This window comes from Sturnira hondurensis, unplaced genomic scaffold, assembly GCF_014824575.4.
Source record: "Sturnira hondurensis isolate 20B ecotype Veracruz unplaced genomic scaffold, ASM1482457v3 Scaffold0003801, whole genome shotgun sequence".
Taxonomy (NCBI): Eukaryota; Metazoa; Chordata; class Mammalia; order Chiroptera; family Phyllostomidae; genus Sturnira; species Sturnira hondurensis.
The window spans coordinates 71,248-96,778 of NW_028076432.1; the positions used below are offsets into that span (position 1 = coordinate 71,248).

The window sequence follows — 25,531 nt, forward strand, 5'->3', positions numbered from 1 at the left end:
AAAGTTGTCAAGGTGGGACACCATCAGTGTCCAATGCACTGCTCAGGGTCCTCAGAAGGAGCTCCGTAAAGAAGAAAGTTCTTGAAAGTCCTTATGGATTTCCTCTTGTACACAATTGTCTACTTCCCCGTGCCCTTTCCTTGCTAACTGCTAGCTTACATCTAACACAGAAAGATTCCGCTCTCTGGAGGGAATCTTATTTGAATTTGATTTCTTCTCCTCTTCACCCTAGCCTACCCTGAATCGGGCTTTTTAATACCTAATATGAGACTTGAGCCCACCCTGCATTTCACTCTGGCCTCATTCATCAAAGAAGTTACACTGGAGTGCGTATTCGGCCCACACACTAGGCTAGGTCAGTGAACATGGTCAATGTCTGAAGGATTTGTAGGAAGAGATCGGGAGACTGACGAGTTCCAGGGCCTCGATCTCTGGGTGCCAGAGGGGCTGGTGGCAAATGTTCACATAATTCTCATTTCCATGAATTCCCATCACCACCAACTTCCCCTCGCTGAGAGTTAATTTCTTTTTATTTAAGCATGTATTTATTCCATTGATTTTAAACATTATAAAAGGAAAAATCTCTGAGACACACAAAAAATTACTTCTTTTAGAGGAGAAAATTGATAGCATTTACTCTGTGAATCTGATGACCCAGCTATGGAAAGTTGAATTAATAAGGAGAAAATGTTCCTCTCAATTTCACCAGCCCCTCCAATTCCAAGAACAAAATGTGATGTACTCTGAATGGTGTGGCGCATGTAACTCAGAAACGGCCATGTTTTGATTTGAAATAGCTGTCGAAAGCTTCCTCCCTCCAGCACAACCACACTTACTAGTCACAGTGTTGTAGCCGCCCCCCTATGGTCTCAGCTACTGACTTCTGTCGTCTGCAAAGATTCATTATTAAACCACTGGAAAGTCCAACACATAATTTACCTTCTGATATGATCTTCCTTCTTTGGATCATATTCCAGTTTCCTTCATTGATGACCTACTATTTGGGTCTTCATTTCATCACAATTTCATAAAAAAACAAAAACAAATATCAAGTTCTCTTTCAAAAGTTAAATGAATCAAGTCCAAAGATGATGAACACATTGGTTATCTGTACACTCACTAAAATACTAAATCTATATACCAGTGATGAATATATAACGTTTATTAGAAATAACTCATTGTTTTACAAGGAGATGTTAGCAGATTACAACTCCCTATTTACTGATAAATTTATTATCAATAATGGTTTTCTCTTTACAAGTTTTTCTATTTAACAAATTTAATAATTTATTGTTGATTGAACTTGAGACTGTGAAGGAATGGAGAAAAACATAACTGGGAACATGCTCTTCTCTCTCAAAAGATAGACAGATTTGTAATAATTATAATAAGGAGGAAAATGTGGCCAATTTCCTGATAGAAGTGTAAACTAAATAAAATGAAAGTGCAGGACAGAGATGAGATTCATTCCAACAAAGAGACTATGGGAAGGAGCCAGTAGATGTTGAAAGGAACATAGTAGAGTGTAAAGGCCTGGACTCCAAGGTCAAAGGGGCAGAGTTAAAATCTCAGACATGTCATTTATTAGCAGTAAGACTGCAGGCGAATTAACATATCCAGGCCTTTCTTCCCTCATCTATAAAACCAGCAAAATAAAATGAAAACCAGCAATGTAGCACTTTGCACCATGATAATACGATAAGCATTTAACATAAATTCATTCATTTAGTTCTCATAACCATACTGCATGTATCCTAACAGCATCCTCACTTTTCAGACGAGGAAGCTGAGGTACAGAGAGGTTAGTGGCCTACCGGGGATCACAGTGGTGTGTGACAAGCTAGGATTAGATGTCAGCCAGTCAGGCTCCAAGTCTGAACCACCATTTAGTGTTGATGAGTTAGTGTGAGAGTACTTATACCTACCACGAACACAATTTTATACGGAATGAAATGCGTACAAATGTGTACTTCATTGCTTATAAAATTGTGTTCATGATGGGCATAACCTATACAATAAGCCTATCAGGCAACAATAGTTTACACATATTTACAGATGAAGGAACTGGCCCAGATAAGTCCTGAAAGCACAGTCTTGTGGCAGTGGGTGTGGTGGGCCGGAGCAGGGCACTAGGAGAGGGCGTCTTTACAGCCTTTGCGATGGTGAGCTGGGGTAAACTGGGGTAAAGAGGTTGGAGAAATGGGAAGACTAAAAAGGTAGCATTTTACAGAAAAAGAGGAAGATAATTTAAAAAACTGTATTTTGAAAACCAGGGTTCTATGAGGGGCCAGCAAACTGCAGCCACGTGAGAAACCTGGCCCACCTCCTGCACAGAAACACAGCCACCCTCAGCCGTTTACATGTTCTCTGCAGCTGCTTTTGCTCAATAACAGCAGAATTCAGAGTTTGCAATGGAAACTATCTGGCTTGCAAAGCCAAAAATATGTACTAACTGGCCCTTAAAAACTTTGCCAAACCTTGCTAGAGGCTTGTCCAACAGAAATGTCTGTGATCATGGGAATGTTCTGTATTTTCATGCTCACGAGGTAGCCATTAGCCACAGGCGGCTGGTTAAATTTATATTTAGATTAATTGAAAGTAAATACAATTTAAAATTTAGTTCCTCAATCACACTAGCCACCTTTCAAGTGTTTGACAGCCACATTTGACTAGTGTGACTTCAAAAGTGAATTTTACATTTTATTTAATTCTCATTAATTAAACTTAAATAGCCACATTCGTTATTAGCTACCATACTACACAGTGAATACAATTCATAGAAGTTCAAAGAGACAGAGATTGTTCAGAGAGTCAAATTCTAAAGAGAGACCACTTAAGGTAAGGACTTCAAGTCAGTCCACTGAGTAAGCAACAGATAGATACAGATGATCTGTTGGAGGCAATTTGGATGGTGATGAGGACGGAGGCCACCTGGCAGTGGAGGCAGGCGCATAAGGGAGAGGAGGACCCAGCGTACAGACGACATGGCCAAGACGTTAGGATAGAGAGAGCAGGAGGAGGCTCCGATTTCTCTTTAGCTTGTGCAAATCTTGCAACCTTTTTTTAATTAAAAAAGAAAGGTGAAAATTAAAGGTAGCTAAGGAGAGAGAGATGGCAAATTAATGAGAATATTGCTCGTTTTTTCAATGGCAATATCAAGTGAGACAAGTACAAAAACAGGGTGAAATTCAGGTTCTGTTTTGGAAGTGCAGGTGCATTCATGTAGCTGAAATAAGAGATGTGCATTTGAGGTGGAGCATAACACGAGCTAAAGCAAGAAAGACCAGTGAAGTTCTTATCTTAAAAGCCTTGAATGCCTTCTTAGTGGGAGGCCATTAAAGGGTTTTGAGCAGGAGAATGCCCTGCCCAGAAATGAATTTCAGGTCAGACTGGAGAAGCAATGGAGAGGAGAACAAGGAAATGGAATCAGTTAGTATCTATTGACAAGCCAAGGAAGTGAAGGTAAGTAATGAAACGGTGGGGAGGGAGGACTATTTAGGAAACAAATCAAAAGGAACTCGAAGTAGAAGAAAAGTAGTATCAAAGAAAATTGCGATTTTTTCATCTCTGAGAGTCAAGTGTATGTTCTTTTAAAGGAAATTTAGGAAAAGACAGAAAAAAGAACTGTTATGAAGTAGAAGAGGGAACTATCATTTTTTAATCACCAATAATGTGCCAGGTTCTGAGTTTGATAAAAATGATTTATATTCATCAAATCATTTGCTTTACAGACTATCCCTTGTGGAAAATAGCTTCTTCCCCAAACAAGTAACTTTCCAGAATTATTAAACCAACGCATAGCAGAATGGAATCTAGTGCATTCTAACTCCAAGAAAAATGTCTTGAGTCTCCCATTTTATGTCTGTGGCCTTATTTGAGTCATTCTTGTGCCTTCACTGGATACTATTTCCTGTGACCAGAGACCATGCACTAGCTCCTTAATAGCACACAGCAAATGCTCAGTAATTATTTATAAGTAAATGCCTGCAAGTGTGAATGAATGTGAATTGACATAGTACTCTTCTGACACATTAACACAAATAAAGAGTCTCATGAGGTAAACACTCAACAAACACAATGACTGGCTCAAAAGACTACTATTGACCACAAACAGAGAAGGCTTTAAGTGTTTTTAAGAGGGCATCATATTGCTTTATTCACACAGTGACATCCCATCTAAATTAGATACGTGGTCTTGGGCAGTATCAACTGACTGTTCCAGGAAGCCCTCCAAATTGGGTAATTGCTTACTTGGGGCAGCACAATAACCTTATGGTAATTTAACCACTAGGGACTTTGTTTTTGAAAAAAGTACTTGGAAAGCACATCTCTATATAGGACAAATATTTTAACACAGAAACCTAACACAAAGAGAGAGACTCCTTTGGCCTTGCTAATCCTTTATACAGGAGTATATGCACTTAGACCCCAGCCCCATCTCCCCAGCTCCGGCCACAGTTTGCTCCATCTCAACATGAAAGGACAGCACAGAAGTCTGCAGCCCAGCCAGATCATCTCAGATTAAAACTGAGTGAATTGCCAATGGTGAGACATGCAGCCAAAGGGAAAAAGAATGGAATGAAAGGCTTTCAAGAAATCAATACCTGCTAACTGAACTGGATCCACTGTCAATGAAGAGAAAAGGCATAAACGAATCATCTTAAAGATCCACCCATTGTGAGTCATGCTTGACAGTTAAATTCAAAGCAGAAGGTGAGGACACCATTTTATTTTGTTTTATTTTTATTCTAGAGAAAATGCAGGAAACAGAGAATTGAAGCAAAAAGAAACAGGACTTGATTTAACATAAGAAAAGAAAAAGATAAATGGCCTGGTCCCACTATGGCTCAGTTGGTTGGAGAGTCATCCTGTAGACCAAACGGTTCATAAAGTCATGGGTTTGATTTTCAATCAGGGCAAATACCCTGGTCAGGCTGCATACAAGAAGGCAAAAAAAAAATCAATGTTTCTCTCTCTCTTTCCCTTTCCCTCTTCTTCTTTCCTTCCCCCTCTCTACCTTCTTCTCTCTCTGAAAGCGATGAGTAAAAAAATGTCCTTAGGTGAGGATAAAAAAAAATAACAAAGTGTTTTTTCAAAAAATTAAATTATAATTCATTAAATTAATATTAAAAGATACCATCAATGTAAAATGTAATAGATACTATCAAAGCACATTTAAACTTCAAAGCATAACTTATTAAAATTTAAATGCAATCCTAAATAAATATAAACTGAAAAGTATGTTTTCAATGAGAGTAGCTTTCATTAGTCAGCCCTTTTCAAAACAGCACTTAGGACTCTCTTAGGAACAGTCGCTGTCAATCTTACAACCTAGAAATAAGTAGTGATGAGCTCATAAGAAACTAAACTCTAGACAAGAGCAGATTCTCAGAAAACCAGACCTCCGGACCAGGATGCCCACAGAGGCCCAAGAACGTAACCCTGCAAACCTCAAAGCAATCCAGAGACACAGGGAGGTGCAGAAGAGGAGGCCCACTCTCCATTGTCAACTGGTGTTTCTTGGAGGGAAGGGAGGATACCTATCAGCATTTAATCCTGATGATAATGATGACACGATGGAGAAAGATCACAAATGAAAGGGGGAAGGGACAAAGGAGAAGAGAGCACAGCCCCAGCGACATGCAGGGGAAGAGGCAGCTAATTTTTTGGCATGGTGTTATCTTACTCTGGTTAAAGAGAAATGGGAAGATGAAAGAAGAGAAATAGGTAAAGGTTGAAATCAATGTGCTCTAAACCTTCGCCTTTAGGACTGCATATTTTTCTGTTTCTCTCTTACGTCTTTGTCTTAGCTATCTGTTTCATTCTCTTTAACTCATGCAGAATGACATACTACAATATTCTGATGAAACTCTTCTGTAGCTGAGGCTCCCAGAAGGCAAGCACCACATTCATTAACTTACTCTGCACAACACTTAGCCCGTGTCCACAGAGAAATGTTTAATACAAGCTCTTATTAAAGAGGAGGAATACAATAAATCATTTTAGAATATCTAAGAACTTTTTCTTCCCATTGAGCCTTTTAAATCCTTCAGAGATTATTTCTGTAAAGGCTACATAATTGGGGAACATACAAAGAGAGCATCAATTTTGTTTTATTGCTTAAAATGAAAAGGTCTGAAGCAAATACAACACAATGTTAAGATTGTACAGAGCCTAGTGTTCAGTGTCCACTAAATTGATACCTTTATTTATTCTCTAAATAATTCATAAGGACAAAGGTGATAGGACCTTTTCACAATATTTATTAATCTTTTTGGAGGAAAAAAATTGACAATGTACCTCAGAAAGTATATAAATTGTATTTGACCCCAAAATCTAAGAATTAATCAGTAGGAAGGAAGGAAAAAAGAAACACAGTGAAAGGAAGAGACACACAGAAAAATCTTTGGACTTCTGTGTCCAAAGATGCAAGTTTCTTCCTGTTCATAAGAGCTGATGAAAAGAAACCACTTAAATATCAACATAATGAGATTGTGAAATAATTTACATTCACCAAACAATGTGTTAAAATAGCCTGCAGACACTAAAAATCATGAAATAGAAGAGATATATGGAAAAATAACAATGTTTTACCAGCAGAAAAAAATGAGGTATCAAATGGTGTGAGCAATAGATCCCATTTGTCTAAGAACAAAAATAGAAAGTCAAACAAACAAGCATACATTATAGGTTTTAAAAAGTCAAACATATGTGTGTGTGTGTGTGTGTGTGCAAAAAACACAAATGCATACAAAAAATTGGTAAATCTGAACAAAGTTCGTAGTCTAGTGAAGTTTATTGCCAATTGTCAAGTTTGGTTTTGATAAGGTACTCTAGTCGTCTAAGATGTTACCCTTGGGGGAAGCTGAGTGATGGGTACAAGGAAAATCTTTGTACTATTTTTGCAACTTCTTGTGAGTCTGTAACTATTCCAAAATAAAATTTTACAAAGAAAGAAATGAAAGATTGAAGATAAATATACCAAGATATACACGAGAATATAAATTGAAAATATACTTAGATATTAAGCTACAGCTGATTTTTCTATCTATTTTGGTTTGCCTAAGTTCACCCAATTAAAATTTTAAATAATAGTGCTTCTTGCCAAACAAAAATAGGAACCTAAATTACAGAATTATTTTTGAATTAAGAAATGTCAAGGAAAAGTAATTTAAGCCTAAATCTCAAACCTAAGTCTTGTGAACATAAAACCTCTGCTCTTTTAATTAAGCCACGTTATATCTTTCATCTAACTCACTACCTTCATCTCTCCCAGGTGAAGCCTTACAGATACAAACACAACAGATACAACTGCAAAGATAACGCTAACTTAACTGACTAAATACTTACTATTGAGCACAACTTAAAATGTGAAGCAAAACAGATACAATTTTTAGTATGACTTTTTTCCTAGCTTTATCCTTCAGAATAATATGGGAATAATATCACATATTACATCTTGCTCCTTTTGTCAATTCTCCCACTATCTACACATCGCATTCATAAATAAAGCATTTTCCATTAGCATTCAATAATTTGAAACTTGAATACAGTATGGCTTGCTCAATTATCCAAAAACTCATTATCTAGCTAATGTCCACCAAGCCCATTAGCTCCTTTTATTCCTTTTTGCTTGTTTGTTACTTGTCTTTCCCTCGCCTTCCTGTGTGCTAGCAGTTCTACAAGAAGGCGAGAAGCTGCACAAAAGGATAAAATTCAATTAGCTCAGTCTTTTATGTATTAAGGGATTCATTAGTTGGAGAATGGCCATTGTTCACCAAAATGTAAGGCGGTGTGCTCTAGCACTCACACCTCCACAATGGCAATTCTGAGGAGAGTTGATGGTAAAATACAACTAATTCTATTACCATTTTAATAATTCTGTTATTCAGAAAATAATAACTAAGTTTTCCATATCACTCACAATGACTGCTCTGTTATTAAACAGAAAAATAAAAGCTGTCTTATTGCAAACAAACATTTATCTTATTTGCAAACAAACATTAATGTTGCACACTGTCCTTGTAGACTCTCACACTTTAAAGTTACACACTATCTAAACTCTCACTCAGCACCTGGATTAGCACCTGCCTCGCAGAAAACATTCAATAAACATTTGCTGAATGGACAAGAGAAAGAGGAAAGAATGAATGAGGGAACAAATGAGTTCATTAATGAATAAATTCTAGAACCCCCAAATTTCACTTTTGTAAATATAACAAGTCAGCAAACACATATGTGTGCGTATGCTTATATATATATAAGCACCTGGCTTGATTTTAAATCTGTAACAGTGGTATTATGAAGATAAAATAGGATTAATTAGAAAGGAAATATGATACAATAAGAAGCTATGGTAATACTCTAACAGATGTGGTTTTTCACGCCAGATTTGCTACCCACATGCCAAGTGACACGCAAATTACTTACCCTTCCCCAAATTCTTCTTTAAAAAAGTATGTCCTTGAGAGGGTAAAAAGCCATGGTAAGGGCTATTATTATAGCTATTATTAACATAATAATATTTTTGTATCCTGTAACACTTTCACTCTCACGAACACACAAATAAACACACACACAAACTCACACATATAAAGTGAAATTGTCCCATTAGGACTAAAGAGATTTTGAGTGTTATTATTGCTATCAATTATAGCCTTTGAAATAACTAGATATTTAGTGAGAAAAAGAAAATCTTCCCGATTAAAAGTATATTTTACATTTTAAATTTTATATTAAATATTAAAATATATTAATGTGAAACATGTTGATATTAAAATATATTAATATAAAACTTATATTAAATATTTAAATTATCCCTTTATAAATTCATCAAATTAACAGGAGATTTCATCAAATTAGATCTACTAAGCCTGTAATTACCAATCATATTTCCAGTAGTTCTTGAACTATGTAAATGAAATCTTTGTAGCAGACACATGTATGAAATTTTGAGGAGTCGGGGCCCAACATTTTAAACTAATAATAAAATCAGCTTTTATTTTAATTCAAGCATTTATTACATTAAGGTCAGCTTTTACTCCAATAACATAAATATTAAGATTGTTGTCATTTGTGGCAATACCATAAATGTGTTCTAAAGGAAACAGTATTTTTGTTCTCTGATTTTTAACAATATTTTTATTGAAGCATCATTTACATATTACATATATTAATTTCAGGTATAAAACATAACGATTTAACATTTGTATAATTGCTAAATCATCACCACGATAAGTCCAGTTACCACTCATCACCATACCTAGTTACAATTTTTCTTTTCTATTCTTATTGATACAGGGTGCAGCCAAGGGGGGGGCCAGAAAAGATTTGGAATGGTGTCCAGAACTCAAAGTGTACAGGAATATTGGAGGAAATATTAAGATATCCTCACCCCCCCCCCCCAAGGTGTCAGTTGGGGGAAGGGATGAATGGAGCAGGGCCATTGAGAGCTGTTTTGCATAGCAACAGTTTTGCAGCTAACCTCTGGAATGGTATTTAACATATCTATAACCTTTAACTGGTTTCATAGATATGTTAAATAGCTGTGGCCAAGTTTTGGGCCAGGGAGAAGTGAGTGGCTGCTACCCAGGCTAGAATTGGGAGCTGCTTCTCAGAGAGGGCTGCTTGAGAGCCATGTGGCTTTAGCAGAGTGGGGGCTAACCAGGCTGGAATTGAGAATTGGGAGCTGCTTCTCGGAGAGAGTGCCTGCGGGAGAGCCATGTGGCTTTAGCAGAGTGAGGACCCCCTCTTGGCCAGATGAGGGGGAGAGCCACGCTATTTAGAAAGATGTAGACCCCTGTAGCCATTAGGAGGGAGAGCCATGCAGTTTCAGCAGAGTGCAGACCCCCTCTTGGCCAGGTGGAAGAGAAAACCACGCAACTTTGCCAGAATGGAGATCCCTGCGGCCAGGTGAAGAAGAAAGACGCGGCTTTGGTAGAAGAGGCCCACACGGCTTTGGCGTGCTCCCTTTGGCTGAGTAGCCTGGAAAGCAGGAGAGACTTTGACTAGAACTTGGTACAAAGAACTCTTGCCAGTGGAAGGTGCCGCATGACTTTGGATTAATTGGAGATCCTGCCTGGACAGGCAGGCGACACAGCTCACGTGCCAGCGGCCTGGGAGAAAAACGGACGTGTGCTCTTTTCCTGATTTACGGTACCCGGAGTTGGGACAGTGGGAGAAGGGAGCGCTGTGTGTGTGTGTGTGTGTGTGTGTAGGTGTATACCCTTAAAGACTTTAATATTTTAAGGAAGGCATTAGGCCTGAATAGCATTAAATAAACATTTTGTTTCCTTTTCACAAATCTCTGGCATTGAGAGATGTGTTTCCAATTGGCGGCGGACAGAAGAGCCCTATAGATATTAGTGTATCGTCCTTGGGAGGGGCCCCTGTTTTCTGCAGCAGTTTTTGGCATCCCTCGGTGGGCCAAGTATTGCCCCCCCCCTCGGACCCTTGTTCGGTAACATTATGATAAGGACTTTAATGATTTATTCTCTTAGCAACTTTCAAACATGCAATACAACATCATTAGCTATAGTCATCACGTTGTATATTACATTCCCATGACTCATTTATTTCATAAGTAAAAGTTTCAATCTTTTGACCCCTTTCTCTCAATTCATCCACCCCACATCCTTCTTCCCCTCTGGCAAACACCAACCAGTTCTATCTATAAACCTGTTTTTTTTTGTTTTGTTTTACCTTTTTTTTGGTTTGTTTCTTTTTTTAAAAAAAATTCCACATAAAAGTGAAGTCATATGGTGTGCATACCTTTTATCACTTTTAACCAGTGATTTTTATTTGGCTAATAAAATGATACATATGGTTAACAAATTCACTACAAAATGACAATCTAGTAACATAATGTTGATCCAGTTCTTAAATCTGAAATTTGTAGAATCTGACGTGTGCCAAAGAGACACAACTGTTTCAGGCTACACTCAAATGGGTCCATGCTTCCCTCCTTGCAGTTTGGGTGTCTCCAGCTTGTGGACTAGAAACCCATGCTGATGTAAAATATTCTCCTGCCACAAGTTAAAGGTAGATGAGCTAAAGAGGAGCAAAGGGATCCAATTGCCCCTTAATAAAATTTAGACCCATGAAGACAAGATAATTTTCAACTCGTTGATGCCTTGATAGAACAAAGATTCATGGGTCATTTTGGGTTCAGGTGGGATGAGTAAGTCAAATAATATCTAGCTGCAACTCAGGTACACATCCAGATTAAGAAGCTAGATTAAGAAGGTTAGCCTGTGTGTTAAAGTTTTAAAATCAATTCACTTCATGGACACAGTTTTGTGCATTCCACTATGGATATAACACAGGTGACTAAGCCCTGATCCCTGCCCTTCCACTGCCTCGTGGTGATTTGTTAAATTACTGGTATGAACAAAGCATTAGTGGAGTGCAAGCTTTTATAGTGAATGTACAGTGACAAAATGGAGATGAGTGTTGAGAATTCTTGCCAAACTAGCTTAGAGGGAAATAAGATTCAAGGTGATGTGCTTTGCAGGTAAGAACCATGTGTCAATAAGACATGTACAAGTTGACTGCGGGAAAACAATGAAGATATATTCCTCTAAAATGAGGAGAGAGTGGAAGACACAGAGAAGCACAGACAACAAATGAGGAGAAAGGAAGTTACATCTGATTTAATATTTTCAGAATTCTAACACTGCTCTCATTCTTCTGTACTCTCTAGGTCCTGACATCTAAACACTCAGATGACTACCAGGCAGAAGTTAAAAGTGTAGTTATGACTCAGTAAAAATTAAGCAATACAGTATGACCCAACTGGGTTGAAAAATTAAGCCCACCATCACTTAATCTCCCTGTGTTTTAGTTTACACAATTATAAAAATGCATTTTAACTACACGTATCTCATAAGGTGCTGGAAGAATCAAAAGAAACATACACACACAATCTTAGCATAGGGCTTAACCCAGAGCAAGTGCTCAGTAATTATCAACTGCCGTTGTCATGGCCATGGTTGTTTATTGTTGTAGTTGTTGTGGCTATCCTTGTTGAGAGATAACACATCAGCTTTAAAGAAAGGAATCACTCAGTCCAAAGCTAGAAAATAATCACATCCAAATTCCCTGCTCAGTCCTGTACAGGCCATGCAAATATCCCAAGTTTTACTGTGGCTGACCTTCTAAACACTCAAAGAAAGTACTGAACATTTTTAGATCATTTGTTCCCCAGGGTTTGGCGACACTTATGGAATAACAGAACAGCAGCGAGAGAGCCCACAACTCATTGTCCTTCTACTGAATTTCAAAAAGTGACACATCATATTTGAACTAAGAAAGTTGTGTGCAATATGTTTCCTGAGAAACTTATCTCCGCACTTCACATATGCAGGTCTGCATGCCTGCACTAGGATCGAGATGAAGAGCAGAAAGAACAACAGGAAAGGATAGGATGCCTGAATGCATAAAAAAGTAAAGAAAATCAACAACTTTCACAATTACAAACATGCAACAAGTCCTAGTATTTTCTTTTATTAAGAGGTCGGAGGAAAGGAAGTTTCTCAAATGTACATAATTAGCTTAATTAATTAAGTTATTTATCATCATTTTTATAACTATAATATTAAAGCATAGCGTAAGCAATGAATAATGTGCTCATTACAGATTTTCCTTAAGCCAAAAAATGAATAGAGCATTTTTACAAGAGGAGGTTAATGTTGCTTTCAACTGTGTAGGAAATACTTCTACAGTAGGTAATGATGTAAAGCCTTCCTATCCTTTCCTTGCCTTTGGGACTGTTGTACACATTTTAAATATTTTATGTATAAAGTAGAGTTTTTTCAAAGAACATCAATATATTATCCTATAACATATCTGATAGGAATATTTTCCAAATGTTACTGAGATGTAGATCTAGAATTTTTAAATTACTTTTAGTTGTTTCAGTGGAAAAGGGGTAAGAAAAAAACCTAAAACTAACTAAGACTATTATTATAGAAACAATATAATATGGTATTTAGATAGATTATAGATGTTAAATTCAGACTGCTTGGGTTAAAATTCTAGATATGCTACTCAATAGTTTTAAAAATTTAGGCAAGTTTCCTAAACTCTCTGCATCTTCATTTCTACCACCATTACATGAGAATAAAAACGGAACCAAACTGACAGTATTATTATAAATATTAAATAAATCAAAGCCCTTAGTGTTGTACCTGACTCAGAGCATAAAGCTATTTTAACTATGAGATGGGCTCTACTTATGTATATTAGCACATTTAATCTTTTCAAATATTTTATAAGATGGGACAAAAGTAGGTTTACATTGTACTATGGAAAAAGACACACAGCTTATGATTATTACGATAGCTTTATTAATTCTGCATTTGATGTACTCAACTGTAAACCTACTTTTGCCCCACCCTCTAAATCTCAATCAGTAAGGAAGGGACTGGATTCACTACAATAATAACTGTAAACTCTGTAACTCACAAAGATAAGTATCAATTTCTCACTTATGCAACTTCACTGTGGGTTCAGGTGGACTTCCCGAAGCACTGCCACCTACTCATTTCTGCTCAGCCATCCAGACGACTTCTACGCTACCTGTGCTTCCATAGTGTCTGTGAAAGAGCAGAGAGCAGCAAGCATGGAAGCTTACTGGCACGCCTTACTCCTCTCACTGCAATAGCCAGAACCTTAATCACATAACCATACTTACGTGGGGAAATCCAATCTCCTGTGTGCTCAGAGGTAGAGGAGAATAGATATTGCTTAACAATAATGCCCATCACATCTGCCCTTTCTAATTCCTCCTAGCTTATGACTATTTGAGGGCAGGTAATGTTCAAAGAGTGGAGTCAACATTGTAACCCAGAAATCAGTTTGTTTTCTTCACAAATAATTATCCTCTGCTTTTTCTTCTACTCACGCAAATAGGGTATCTGACAAATTTCCATTGGTAATAGTGGCAAACTTGACTGAGAGGGAGAGCTGGGAGGAAGGCAAAGTCAGGGCATTTGTGGTATAGAAAAGCCCTTAACTCTCAACTGAGAATCAATGAAGCTCTATAAAAATAAGAAAAAGTGTAGAGAGAAAGCAAAGTGGGATCAGTGCAAAAGTAGATTTTTCTAAGCTGCAATGCTTTTACTTACAATTATTTAGCTAATAGTCAATAATACTGATTTTATGTCCCCTCATCTACTAAACTTTTTATTCTGTATACTAAATATTTTTTACAAATATCTATCTATATTGGACATGTCCACAGTAGATACTTAGCATTCTTTCTTTTTTCTCAATCTTCCCAAATTCATTTTACGTAACTGATACATCCATTTAGGAGAGAAATCTTTTTTTTTATTTTAATTGTTGTTCAAGTACAGTTTTTTGTCCTTTACTCCCAACACAGCCTACCCCCTCCCATTTCCACCAGTTTTTGACCATGTGTCTTTTATACTTGTTCCTGTAAACCCTTCCCCTTTTCCCCTGAAATTCCCTCCCTTCTACCCTCTGGACACTATTGGCCTGGTCTCTATTTCAGTGTCTTTGGTTATATTTTGCTTGTTTGATTGTTTTGTTGTTTAGGTTCCCATTAAAGGTGAGATCACATTGTATTTGTCTTTTACCACCTGGCTTATTTCACTTAGCATAATGCTCTCCAGTTCCATCCATGCTGTTGCAAAGGGTAGGAGCTCCTTCTTTCTGTCTGCTGCATAGAATTCCATTGTGTAAATGTACCGTAGTTTTTTGATCCATTCATTTACTGATGGGCATCTAGGTTGGTACAACCACTATGGAAAACAGTATGGAATTTTCTCAGAAAACTAAAAATGGATTTGCCGTTTGACCCAGCAATTCCACTGCTAAGATTATACCCTAAGAACCCTGAAACACCAATCCAAAAGAACCTATGCACCCCAATGTTCATAGCTGCAAATTTACAATAACCAAGTGCTGGAAGCAACTTAGGAGAGAAATCTTGGAAACTTATACTTGGTAAATGTTGTTATTCTAATATCAAAACCTAAGGAAAAGGTGTTCCTATTGTCCAGAGTTAGCTCTTAAGTCAAACACCTACAGGACTTTTAAGTGCTTTTCTACCATTTAGAGCAATTTGTATTTTGAATTAGTAAAACTGACTATTTACTTAAAAGTCATAAATTAAACTCTATCTAACTTAGAATTTAAGTTTCTTTTTTATAAAAGCTATTCTAAGACTGTCAAGTGGACAGTGGACAAATGGTGGACATTTCAAATTCAAAATTCTCCAACTTCAATTTTCCTAGGTATTATAAGAATATTACCTCTTCTTTCTAAGCACTGGCCCCTCACCACATTTAGTCACAATACCAGGAAAAGAAAATATAACTAATACCTTTTATAACAAGCCCTCTATCCACATAGTTTAGATCAAGAATTTGAGTTCCACATTAAGATGTGCTTCCTAAAAATGTAATTTAAGTGGGTATTACAGCATTCATATATATTTTCACAAGAATGCCTTACCTTCTTGCACATTTCTCTTGTGAATATAACACTACAATGAAAAATAAGGACCTCTTCATGAAGTTACTACTTGTAGTTTATAACAGTGGTAATTGTTTTTTTAAGGGGAAGGGGGAAGAAGGGGAGGCGATAACTTAAAGCCATGGTTTGTTTTTTTTCCTTTCTCAATAACAGTATGGGATAAACAAAGGAAAAGTAAGTCACTTCCAGAGGTGCTCAGATCTCACATTTTCCCCCACACCTGGTAGTGAATTGGTTGCAGCTGCTCGAATTTCTATTGTTCATTGATTGTGCCATTTGTCAGGCAATCCGTCCTTGCTTATGTAATCGCAGCATCCCTGTGGTTCACTCTGTTCTGTCCTGAAGACTCAGCTGTGTGACAGACTGAGAAAATTAGATACAGCACAGCACCAAGCTGCTGACCTCCAGAATGTAAAATAAAGCCCACCTTGTAAAACTGGTCTTTTCAATGAGGTTATTTTGAGGGACTGTATTTCCAACAGGCAGTTTTCATGCTGACCATGTATCTTCTTAAAATATATTTTTATATTTATAAAATTAAATTTAAATATACCTGTACTGTACACAATATTATGAATAAGTTCATTTCCTTTAGAGTTTGTCAAAGGGGACAAATTTTTCATTTTTAGACAAAACTCTCACCTTAAAACCAGAATTAAATATAACTATAAAATCTGAGAAATATAAAGGAAATTTCACAAAACCTTAATAAGTTAAAAAAAACAAACATTAAATTTTCCAAACAGTTTTATGTGCCTAATTATTTGCCAAAGAACCAAAATTCCATAGGGAAGTTAAATTACTTTCTGATTATATGAAATTCACATTATATATATATTTGAAACCATGTCAACTCATAAAAAAGTTACCAGTACAAAATAGAGAACTTTTCCCCTCTGAACAACTTACCAGCATGACGCCTGATAAGCCCAGAACAGTTGAACAAATATTTTTTCATCCCCTTTCAACTGTCTCTTTATCTTCCCTGTCAACCTTACAATTAAATGTTGAGATAACTAGCTGAATAGTATAAACAGAAACAATCAGATCTGCTGAGTAACTCTTTATTCCATCTTTTAAATTTTTCTCACACTTTTCTTTTGTGAACTTCCAGCATCTATATCTAAAGAAAAAAAGGTAAGCCACACAAAATTAAACTTGCAAAAACAGGGAGTCTTGCCAATGAAGAATGGGTTTCAAATAAGCAAAATTCCCTTTCTTCCTGTTCCACAGATTTCTTCACTACTGCCTTTAAACATGGGTTTCTCCTAAGGGGAGCAAAGAGGATAGTAAAGAGTGGGGAATATCTTTTATGTGACCGTGGTACCTGGGCATGCTGTCCTCTTGTCTCCCCTTCGGTCATGATCACGTGTATCCACGGAATGTTTTTGCCTCCCATCAGTTCACTCTGAAATGCACTGTGCTGGCTTTGGCCTTCCTCTCTCCACTGACATCACATAATTAGAAGTCACTGAGGATATCTCAGTCAAACCACTCTTTCAATCCTCAATAGCCTCAAAATATATATCCCCAGAGCCCTTAATTTCTATTGACTTTCCCATACTTTCTGTTCTCTTTCTCATACTCCATGACACTAAAATATTCCACTCTTCCTTTTCCTACTTCTTTGAACGAGTCCCAACCATTCTCACTTGTTTTCCTCTTCCACTTGTTTCTGAAGTTTAATTCTTAGTATTTTCTCTTCCCTTCTGTCTCCTTCTCTCTTCCTCCTTTTCCTTCCTCTCCCCATCCATTCACTCAACATTCACCAGGCTTCAACCCCCACCTCTTTGCAATTTATAGCTAAATTCTACATCAAGTCCTCTCACATTTTCAGCCCATTATCTTTAATTTCACAATCAGTCCCTCCACTTGGACATTTGACCCATATCCTTGCAGTCACCATACCCTCCTTTCGTCTCTGCACCTTGTGACCAGGCAGTCCCTACATTTAACTTCACCTGGGACAGCAGCCACTCAGTTCCAGCCACAAAAGAATGATGACCCATTGCTGATATGTGTTCTGCTTTTTTTCTTTTTCAGGAGAAGCCCCAAAACTGAATTGCAAAAGGAAATTTAGATTTTAGGTGAAATCTTTCAATGTTTAAATACTGATAACTAATTTGTATTAAAAAATGGCAACTGGGTCAAACAACACCTATCTGCTGTCTTTCAGTGAGATTGTGACTTACAAGTGAATGCGAATGCTTTACCTTGTGATTCCAAGCCTTCTAACACCATCCTGAAACTACCCTCTGACTCCCAATTCCAGTAATTCAAAATTACAGTTCGCTACAAGCCAACTGTTCAGCTATACCAATCCTCCCAGCACACTTGGTTCTTTCCTACTTCCATGCCATTGTTCCCCACTTAAAAATGGTTTTTCACCCCCAGGTCCTACTTTATGATCCAGTTCAAATGCTATCACATCTCCGAAAACTTCCTAAACCACATTAGTTTATTAGTTTATATTTCTTTCTAGTCCTGTATGTCAGACACAGTCCTGAACATTTTATAAGCTTCCTCCTCACCTAGCCCCTGCTACCATATAATCCTAAGAAATTGATACTACCATTATTGTCATTTTACAAATGAGAATATTGAAGATCCCTCAAGATAAGTGGCAGACCTGAGGGCTGTAAACATGAAGAAACTCCATTCCTTTAACACGACTTTTTCTCCTTTCTGTCCTTCCACTCCCTCCCTCAATCATTAACTCCTTAGGACAGCAGATTCTGGTCAGCATCAAACTGTCTTAGGAACAAAGCCTCAGGCCTATTGTGCACAAAACAGATTTCCCTGAAGCTCAAGATACACTTGACTTCAGGTGTATTTCAGCCCCAGGTCTAAGAAAGAAAGCAGAAAGACCCTATCCTAATCATACCCTTGGACCACACCCTCAGGTAACCAGACACAACAACACCCAGGCTGATATCAGGGCCCCACACAGTGATCAACTAACCCCTATCTTGGCCCTAATCAATCAGTAGAATCCAAGGCACTAAGTCCTTCCACCACCAAGATTAATGACTTTTTCTCATGTATAACCCATCCCCTGGAAGCCACTGGGAGCCAGGTCTTTGAAAATTAGTTTACCTGGGACTCCAGGCTCTGCACTGTTTCCTCAACTAATTCTTGCTTGCATGTGATTGCACTTGAATGCACCCAGACAGAGAGGCCCACTTATTCCGAACAGGGTTGAATGCACACCTGTCTTGTTCCAGTGCAAAAAGAGTAGGATACTCATGTTTTAATCAGGCATTGTATAACACGTGCCAGAAAAAAAATTCAAATCCTCAACTTGACTCATAAGACCACTCACAACATAGCTCTTTTCTTTCATTTTTTGATGATTTCCCAGTCATTCCTTAAGCCTCAGCCACATTAGCCTTCTTTCAGTTTCTAGACTTTACTGAGCTACTACATAAACCAAGGCCTTTGCAGATACTGTTTTCATTGCCTGAAATGTTCCTTCCCTCTTCTCACATCTAATCCCTATTCATTGTGGTCTTGTTCTAAACAATTCCTCAAGACTCCTTCTGTCACTCTTCTAGAGAAAACTATGTTAAATCCTCCATTAGCCGTGGTATTTCATAGAACCTTCTGCAACTCTAAATAGTTTGGTACTATTTACTTAATGTTTCCCATATTGCTGTGTGGTGAGTTCTTTCTCTCTCTCCACATTTCTCATCATTTTCCTGTACTGTACACACAGTGAGTGAATGACTGATGTCTTTAACACTCATGATTTGTTTTAAGACTTGACGAAATCAAACAATGTTTACCTCATAGCTAGTAAATAACTGCGATTTTACATATTGGAAAACACTATTTCCATTACAGAGATGTGAATGAAGCTAAAATCATTTTTCTTTTTTATGGTCACTGTTAATACATGTTAAATTCTAAATTAACTAGTATACAAGAGCTTTATCCTTGAATGTTATTCAAATAAATGTGACTCAAATGGATTACAAAGGTTCCATGGAAAGGGATAACCTGATGACCGAGCAGAAGAGTCAACTGCAGGGCCTGCTGCAAGGGCATCGCCTCTGCCTTCAGAGGTGGCAGCTGGATTTCAGTTTCAGGTAGAGAGCAAGATGTCCAATCCAGAGAAAACAAACGAAACATCCATTCCATTCTCCCAGGATTAGAGAAATTGCTAGGAGTTCTAACTGCTCCACCTTTTATGGCAGTTGCTGAAGTCTCTTTAATAAACTGTCTTACTCCAAAAGCCAGGTGTCAACAATGTGAATTAGCCACCAAACCGTGATGAAGGGCATTTCTTCATACGTTGCTAAAGAACCTACAGTAACTGGGGTTCAACTATCTCAGAGAGGCAATCTCTGCCTTTTTGGAAGCTGATGTGCATTACTCTTGATGTGTTGGGGATTTTGAAAGGCCTGTATGTTCAGAAGGGAGCTTACGCTCATTAAAGACAGACAAGATTGTAACGAAAAATAAAAGGTCTTCTTGCCTCTGGCTATCCAAAGGGCGTCAGAGATCTTGACCATACGCGTATGTCAGTCCCATCTAGGAGAGAACACCTAGCTGTAGCAACCCCTCCTCATTTTACTTAAGGACTTGGTTGTCAACATCTCTTCCCAGACCCCAGCTTCAAAGAAAATAAGCAAAGCTCTTCATCATATTGTATTCATACAGACTGAGCACTTTCCAAAGACCTAGAAAAGATCATCAAATATATGTATACTGTTATTTGACTATCATTTTAAAAACCATGTCATCTTTGCCTTAGACTCTAGGGACATAAAGACAACAACAACAACAAAAAATTCACCCTGCCCTTGGATTTAGCTTTGTAGAAAAATTTTAACTAATGATGAGTATCTACAAATATGTGTCCAACACAGTAATGGATTCAAATCGAAACTACTTACTGAATGAAGTGTAATACTAGATATCTGGCCCCTACCTCTACTTCTCTTCCCAACTCTACTCTGCCAAACAAACTTCTTAGTAAAATTGCGTCACACTGCTGAAATAAATACAGACCTAAGATTTATCTCTCACTCACTTTGATCTCTTGGCCTGCTATTGAACAGGTATGACCACAAGATTCCGAGATTGCAGAGATAAAAAACTCAAATTGACTGAATTTTTCAGTTCAACTTGGTGGTGTTTGAATGAAATTTTACTAATCAGATTTCACTAATTTACAATGTACTGAATTTTGAAAATGCAAGGATTCTGTGGCAAAAATGCTTCATTAAACACATTTTCTACACACAATTTTAGAAAATTTAAGCAAGCAACTAGATATTAAGAAAAAAAGAAGGTAGAGTGAAAATCTCCAGGTCTTCAATGTCTATTTGACACTTGGTCTTGTCTTCCACACCCACTCCATTCCCCTGGGCCCTCCTAACCCTGACTAACCCGCCAGCAACTTGTTCGTTCTCTTCCATGGATGCCTGGGCTCTGCCTTATGTTTGGCTCTCATTGGTTTTTACTTGGAATGTCTCAGCGACTTCCTAATTAAGTTCTTTGTACACAGGTTTATGGGGAGGGACAGTCACATAAATCATTTTAGTACCATAATTTGTGACACACATGTGGACGCAGAATTTTAAGAACACACAGTTAGTAGAGGAACTAATCTGTGTTTTTATCTAAGAAATACTAAAAGGGTGTCTTGCTTCTAAAATAATTATGGTATAAGAATTCAAAGTTAGTTATTCTTCTTCTAGTATTTATAGAGCCTGTTTCATTCATGACATGGTCTTAATTCTTAACTGAGTTCATCTTCATACCATTTCTACATTTCTATAAATGACAATGAAAGCACAGAGAGATTAAGTAACATGCCTGTGAACACACAGCCAGTAACTATGAAAGCCAAGACTCAAATGCGGGATTCTGGTTCCAGCTCTTAGTTATCATGACTCCCCCGAGAGAGGGGGCTTTATGTCACTCACTGGTATATACCTAGCACCTGGGAACCGCCAGGCGTGTAAGAGAGGGTGCGTCAAACGCTACTGGTGTAAAAAGAACTGGAAGAGGAAAGGCACTCAGATTCTAAAGGGAAAAACATGTAAGCATTTTCAAACAGGACAGGACAGGGCATGGTGGCAAAACAGATGAGACTCTGGTCAGCTTGTCCTTCCCCATTCCAGGTTCTCTGTCCTCAACAAGGTGGCATTTGTTAGATGTGAACCTGACCATGCCATTTTCCCCCTTCTCACTGCTGGGAACTTAGAACTGGAAATGGCAAACCTTATTGCGGTATTTCTTAAGCTTTTACAGAAAACATCTCTCCCTACTGGCTGGGAGATGAGAGCAACCACACTCTTACAAGCTAGGCACATAGCCAAAAAGTCAGCCACAGCTCAGTTCTCACAGACTGTGCCTCACCCTTAATATTCTAGTAACTTTGGCGTTTATTCTACAATGTCTTTCTGTTGTAATATACAACTAATGTCTATAACTACTCATTATGGCAACTCTAGGAGAAAACCTGTGATTTCTACCATGATTCCTAGCACGCCTGGCCTATATGGGCATTCTTTCTGGGCACTCCATACTGCAACCTCCTAGACAAAGCAGAGACCTAATCCAAGCTACTTGCCCTGACACATAAGACCGGGATGCAGCCGCTGACTGGCAGCGCCCCCCACCCCACCTCTCCCACTAACACCCGCTATTATTCACAGCCACAGAAACTATCAAATTTCAACCTGTTTTCCATCTCCTGCTCTGTAATAATTAGGTCCACCTGGACTTGGAGAAGACCTACCCATCCGCCCAAACCATGCTTAGCTGTGATTTTATTGAAGTCTTTCCTTTACCCTCTTCTTCCCCAGGGCTACTTAGCAATGTTTCCCTAATGAAAGAAACTGGTTGCATTGGTTTACATGGCTTTCACCCACCCTGGACTGTGCACGGGCCCTTATTTTAGTTGGTTTAACATCCCCAGGGCCAAGTAGAGCCCTGACATACAAGTAACTCTGTCTATAGGAAACTGGACTCACAATATAACTGAATCCCTCAACAGAAGGCAACAGATCTACGAAACTGAAGTTAAACACAGACTGAAAGATCTGAACACACATCTCCAGTCTCGATTTTCATTTCTAATAATTGAACTCCAGGCTCCCGGTGCAGGGAGCATCGAGCCCAGAGATCACGGTTGGCGAAGGAGTCACTCACCAGCTGGTGGAAGGGTGTCTGTTCTCTAGGGTTTTGGTCCAGGGCTTGTACCAGCTGATCTGCTCCGCAGCTTTGCCCCAGAACCTCTCCGGGTCGGCCACCGAGGCCGCGAAGTGGGTCTTGTACTCGCCGCCGCTGCCCGAAGACAGCGCGCGGCAGCCCCGGCCCCCGAGAGCGCCCCGCGGGCCGGGGGCCACGTAAGTCCTGCGGGCCGTGCCGGCTCCCCGAGCCGGTGAGGACCCTGGCAGGGGTCCCCCGAGTCCGCCGGCACCAGTGACTTTGCGGCATTGCAGCCAAGACGGCTTCATCACCGATAGCTGCCCCCACCCCTCGCAGGCTCTGCAGCCCTCGAATGGACTTTTCAGACCGCAACTGGGGTCCTGGAGACTCCCTGGGCCCGAGGGGAGCAGGCGGGAGGCGGGGGCAAATTTCGAGTGGAACGCGGAGCCTAGGAGCTTGGAAGTCACACTAGAGTCGCCGGGAAAAACCGACCTGGAGCCACCCGGGAAGCAACAGGCTGGAGAAGAGGGGGAGGTGTCACAGCGCCCTTGCGGGTGGTGACTTCGGCCCTGCAAGAAATCTAATCCCTTCGTGCAATGCCCACCCCACGGTTCCCAGGGAAAGTGCCCTCAAGCCCAGAACGTCCTCCCTTCTCCCCCACACAGGTACCCCTAGGATGAGGCGCATGGACCCGTCCCACTCTCAGTTTTTAAGCCAGAAAGTTAGGCACAGCCTCTCTGGGTTATTATTTGGAGAGCGAGCCAGTGGAAGCCGCATCGCCTTTGGCCTGCCCAGAACGGAAATCTGCAAACCTGGGTTTTGCGGCAGGCCCCTAAAGTGGTCGTTTTATTTATGTAAAATACATAGATAAAAGTTTTAAAAATTAAAACTCAGCTCCAATCCTGATTATTAAAAACACATACGGCTCCTGGGGCAAAACTGCTCCAGGATTTCCTGACAGCTGAGGGAGTAGGAGTGGAAGGTTTCGGACAGCAGAATTTGGAAAGGCCTCCAAGGGGGGGCATTGGCAGGCCTCTGGGTAGGTTACCCCACTGAGATAAGGGGTTCGCCTGCTCTCTGGACTCCCCACAGGATTAGAGGCAAAAAGAATTTACTTGTTGCATGTCCCCCCTTCTAATTTGCTTCTTTTGAGTTTCTGTGGCTTTTTTTAATGAAAAAAAAAAAAAGCAAAAAAGAAGAGCTCCATAGAGATAAAATGAACCAATGAGGAAAAGAGGAGGTTGAGGGAAATTAAGAGAAAGGTGGTATAAATTGCTAGCTACATGAATTTAACATTCTTCAAGCTCCTTCCCAGTTTTATTTTTTTTTACATCGTGGTGAAATTCAGGAGCGATTTCATTTGTCTTTGGATTATGCGAAACACACTCTGTTTTGGTGTGACAGTATTTGCAGTTTTAAGTGTAAAGATGTGCACCCCAAATTGTAAGTGAGAAATGGTGTAATGTCCCTGGCCCTGGGAAGGATTGTAAACTTGAGAAGCTGTAAACAGATTATTCTTCAAGAAAAGAATAATGTAGAGGTAAAGGTTAAGCAGAACAGAAATAAATCTATTACAAAACAAAGAAAATTTCTGTAACTAACCACCTCCGCTATTTCCTTTCATCTGAGAAACAAGGCACTAGACTTTTCCCTGAGGACTGCAACCTATTTTATTCCTTCCAAAGGCCTCAAATCAGATGATTTCCAATAGCAAAAAATGCTTGCCCCCACTTGAATCCAGAGAAAATTACAAGATCATTTAACCTACTGGCTCCCTCCTTCCCTCTGCCTAGTTGCCTAATGCTGCTCCCTGGTGTACAAGATCCCCTGACCCTAAATCATTCCCTATTGTATTACAACAATATCCACCTCAGGCATTTGCTTAAGAAATATGTGAGTACCTGTACTGCAAGTTGTGGTTTGTTGGGGGAGTTATGATGGAAGGAAGCAGACAATTGTTGCCTTACTGTGGGTACATATTGTGCTCTCACTTTCAAATATATGAGCCCCTGTGATTCTCAAAGGAATACTGAGAAGTGGGAATTATAATTCCCATGTTTACAAATGAAGCTTGAGAGAAGTTAACCTGATCAAGGCCATGAAGCTACCAAGCAAAACAGGATTCAAACCTTGTTGATACTCAGAGCTTGGCAGCCCAGCCACTCTGTGGGCCCTGTGTGCTGTGATACAAGATAGCACTGTGTGCAGGAGAGGGCCGGTTCAGGGACAGTCTACTTCGGTCTTGTTGCTTACCCCAGTGTCCTGTACAAATGTCTCCATTTTCTCTCTGTTCCCTGACTTGAATAAGATGGAGAATCTGACTCCAATGTCCAGGGTTTTTCCCACTAAGCTGGTTTTTCCCTATTAGAAGAAGAAGAGGAAAAAGAAGAAGGAGGAGGAGGAGAAGAAGAGGAGACATTTTAGACTTCCAATAAAATATAACAATTTAAATATCCAGATGATTTTTGTTCATCTAGAAACCCCATTGAAAAAGAATCAAGGAGGTGGTGGTGATGGCGGTGGTGGCAGTAAAGACCCACAAACACAAAGAGAACAGAAGAGGAGAAGAAACCAAATGAGTGGTTGGAAAGAAAGTAGATTTGTAGTCTATGACTTAAAAGGTGGGCTGGAAGCTGACTGTAACTGCTGTTAGAGGAAAAAAATATTTTCTCATCAGAAACCTCGAATGTCTCAGGATTTAGAGGCCTTGGGTTCCTGTCAAGGTTCAAAATGAAAGGTAAGGGCTTAAAAACAAAAGGACTAATTAAAGGATTGTGTAAGGTAAAGTTAGACACCCCCCACTCATTGCAGATGAAACCATTTTCTCTGAATTCAGCAGTACCATAGTCCCCAGGGAATGCTAGAA

At 39.1% G+C, this 25,531-nt stretch overlaps 1 protein-coding gene across 1 annotated transcript in view; it reads right to left on the reverse strand.

The window, feature by feature from the left end:
- The window catches only part of ACSS3 (acyl-CoA synthetase short chain family member 3), a 77,319-nt gene extending 54,072 nt beyond the window's left edge, over positions 1–23,247 (reverse strand). The window contains exon 1 of the mRNA XM_037042806.1: positions 22,666–23,247. Within this exon, the coding sequence (XP_036898701.1) occupies positions 22,666–22,973 (308 nt within the window). The 5' untranslated portion in view covers positions 22,974–23,247. The remainder of the gene's footprint in view (positions 1–22,665) is intronic.
- Positions 23,248–25,531: the final 2,284 nt, after the last annotated feature.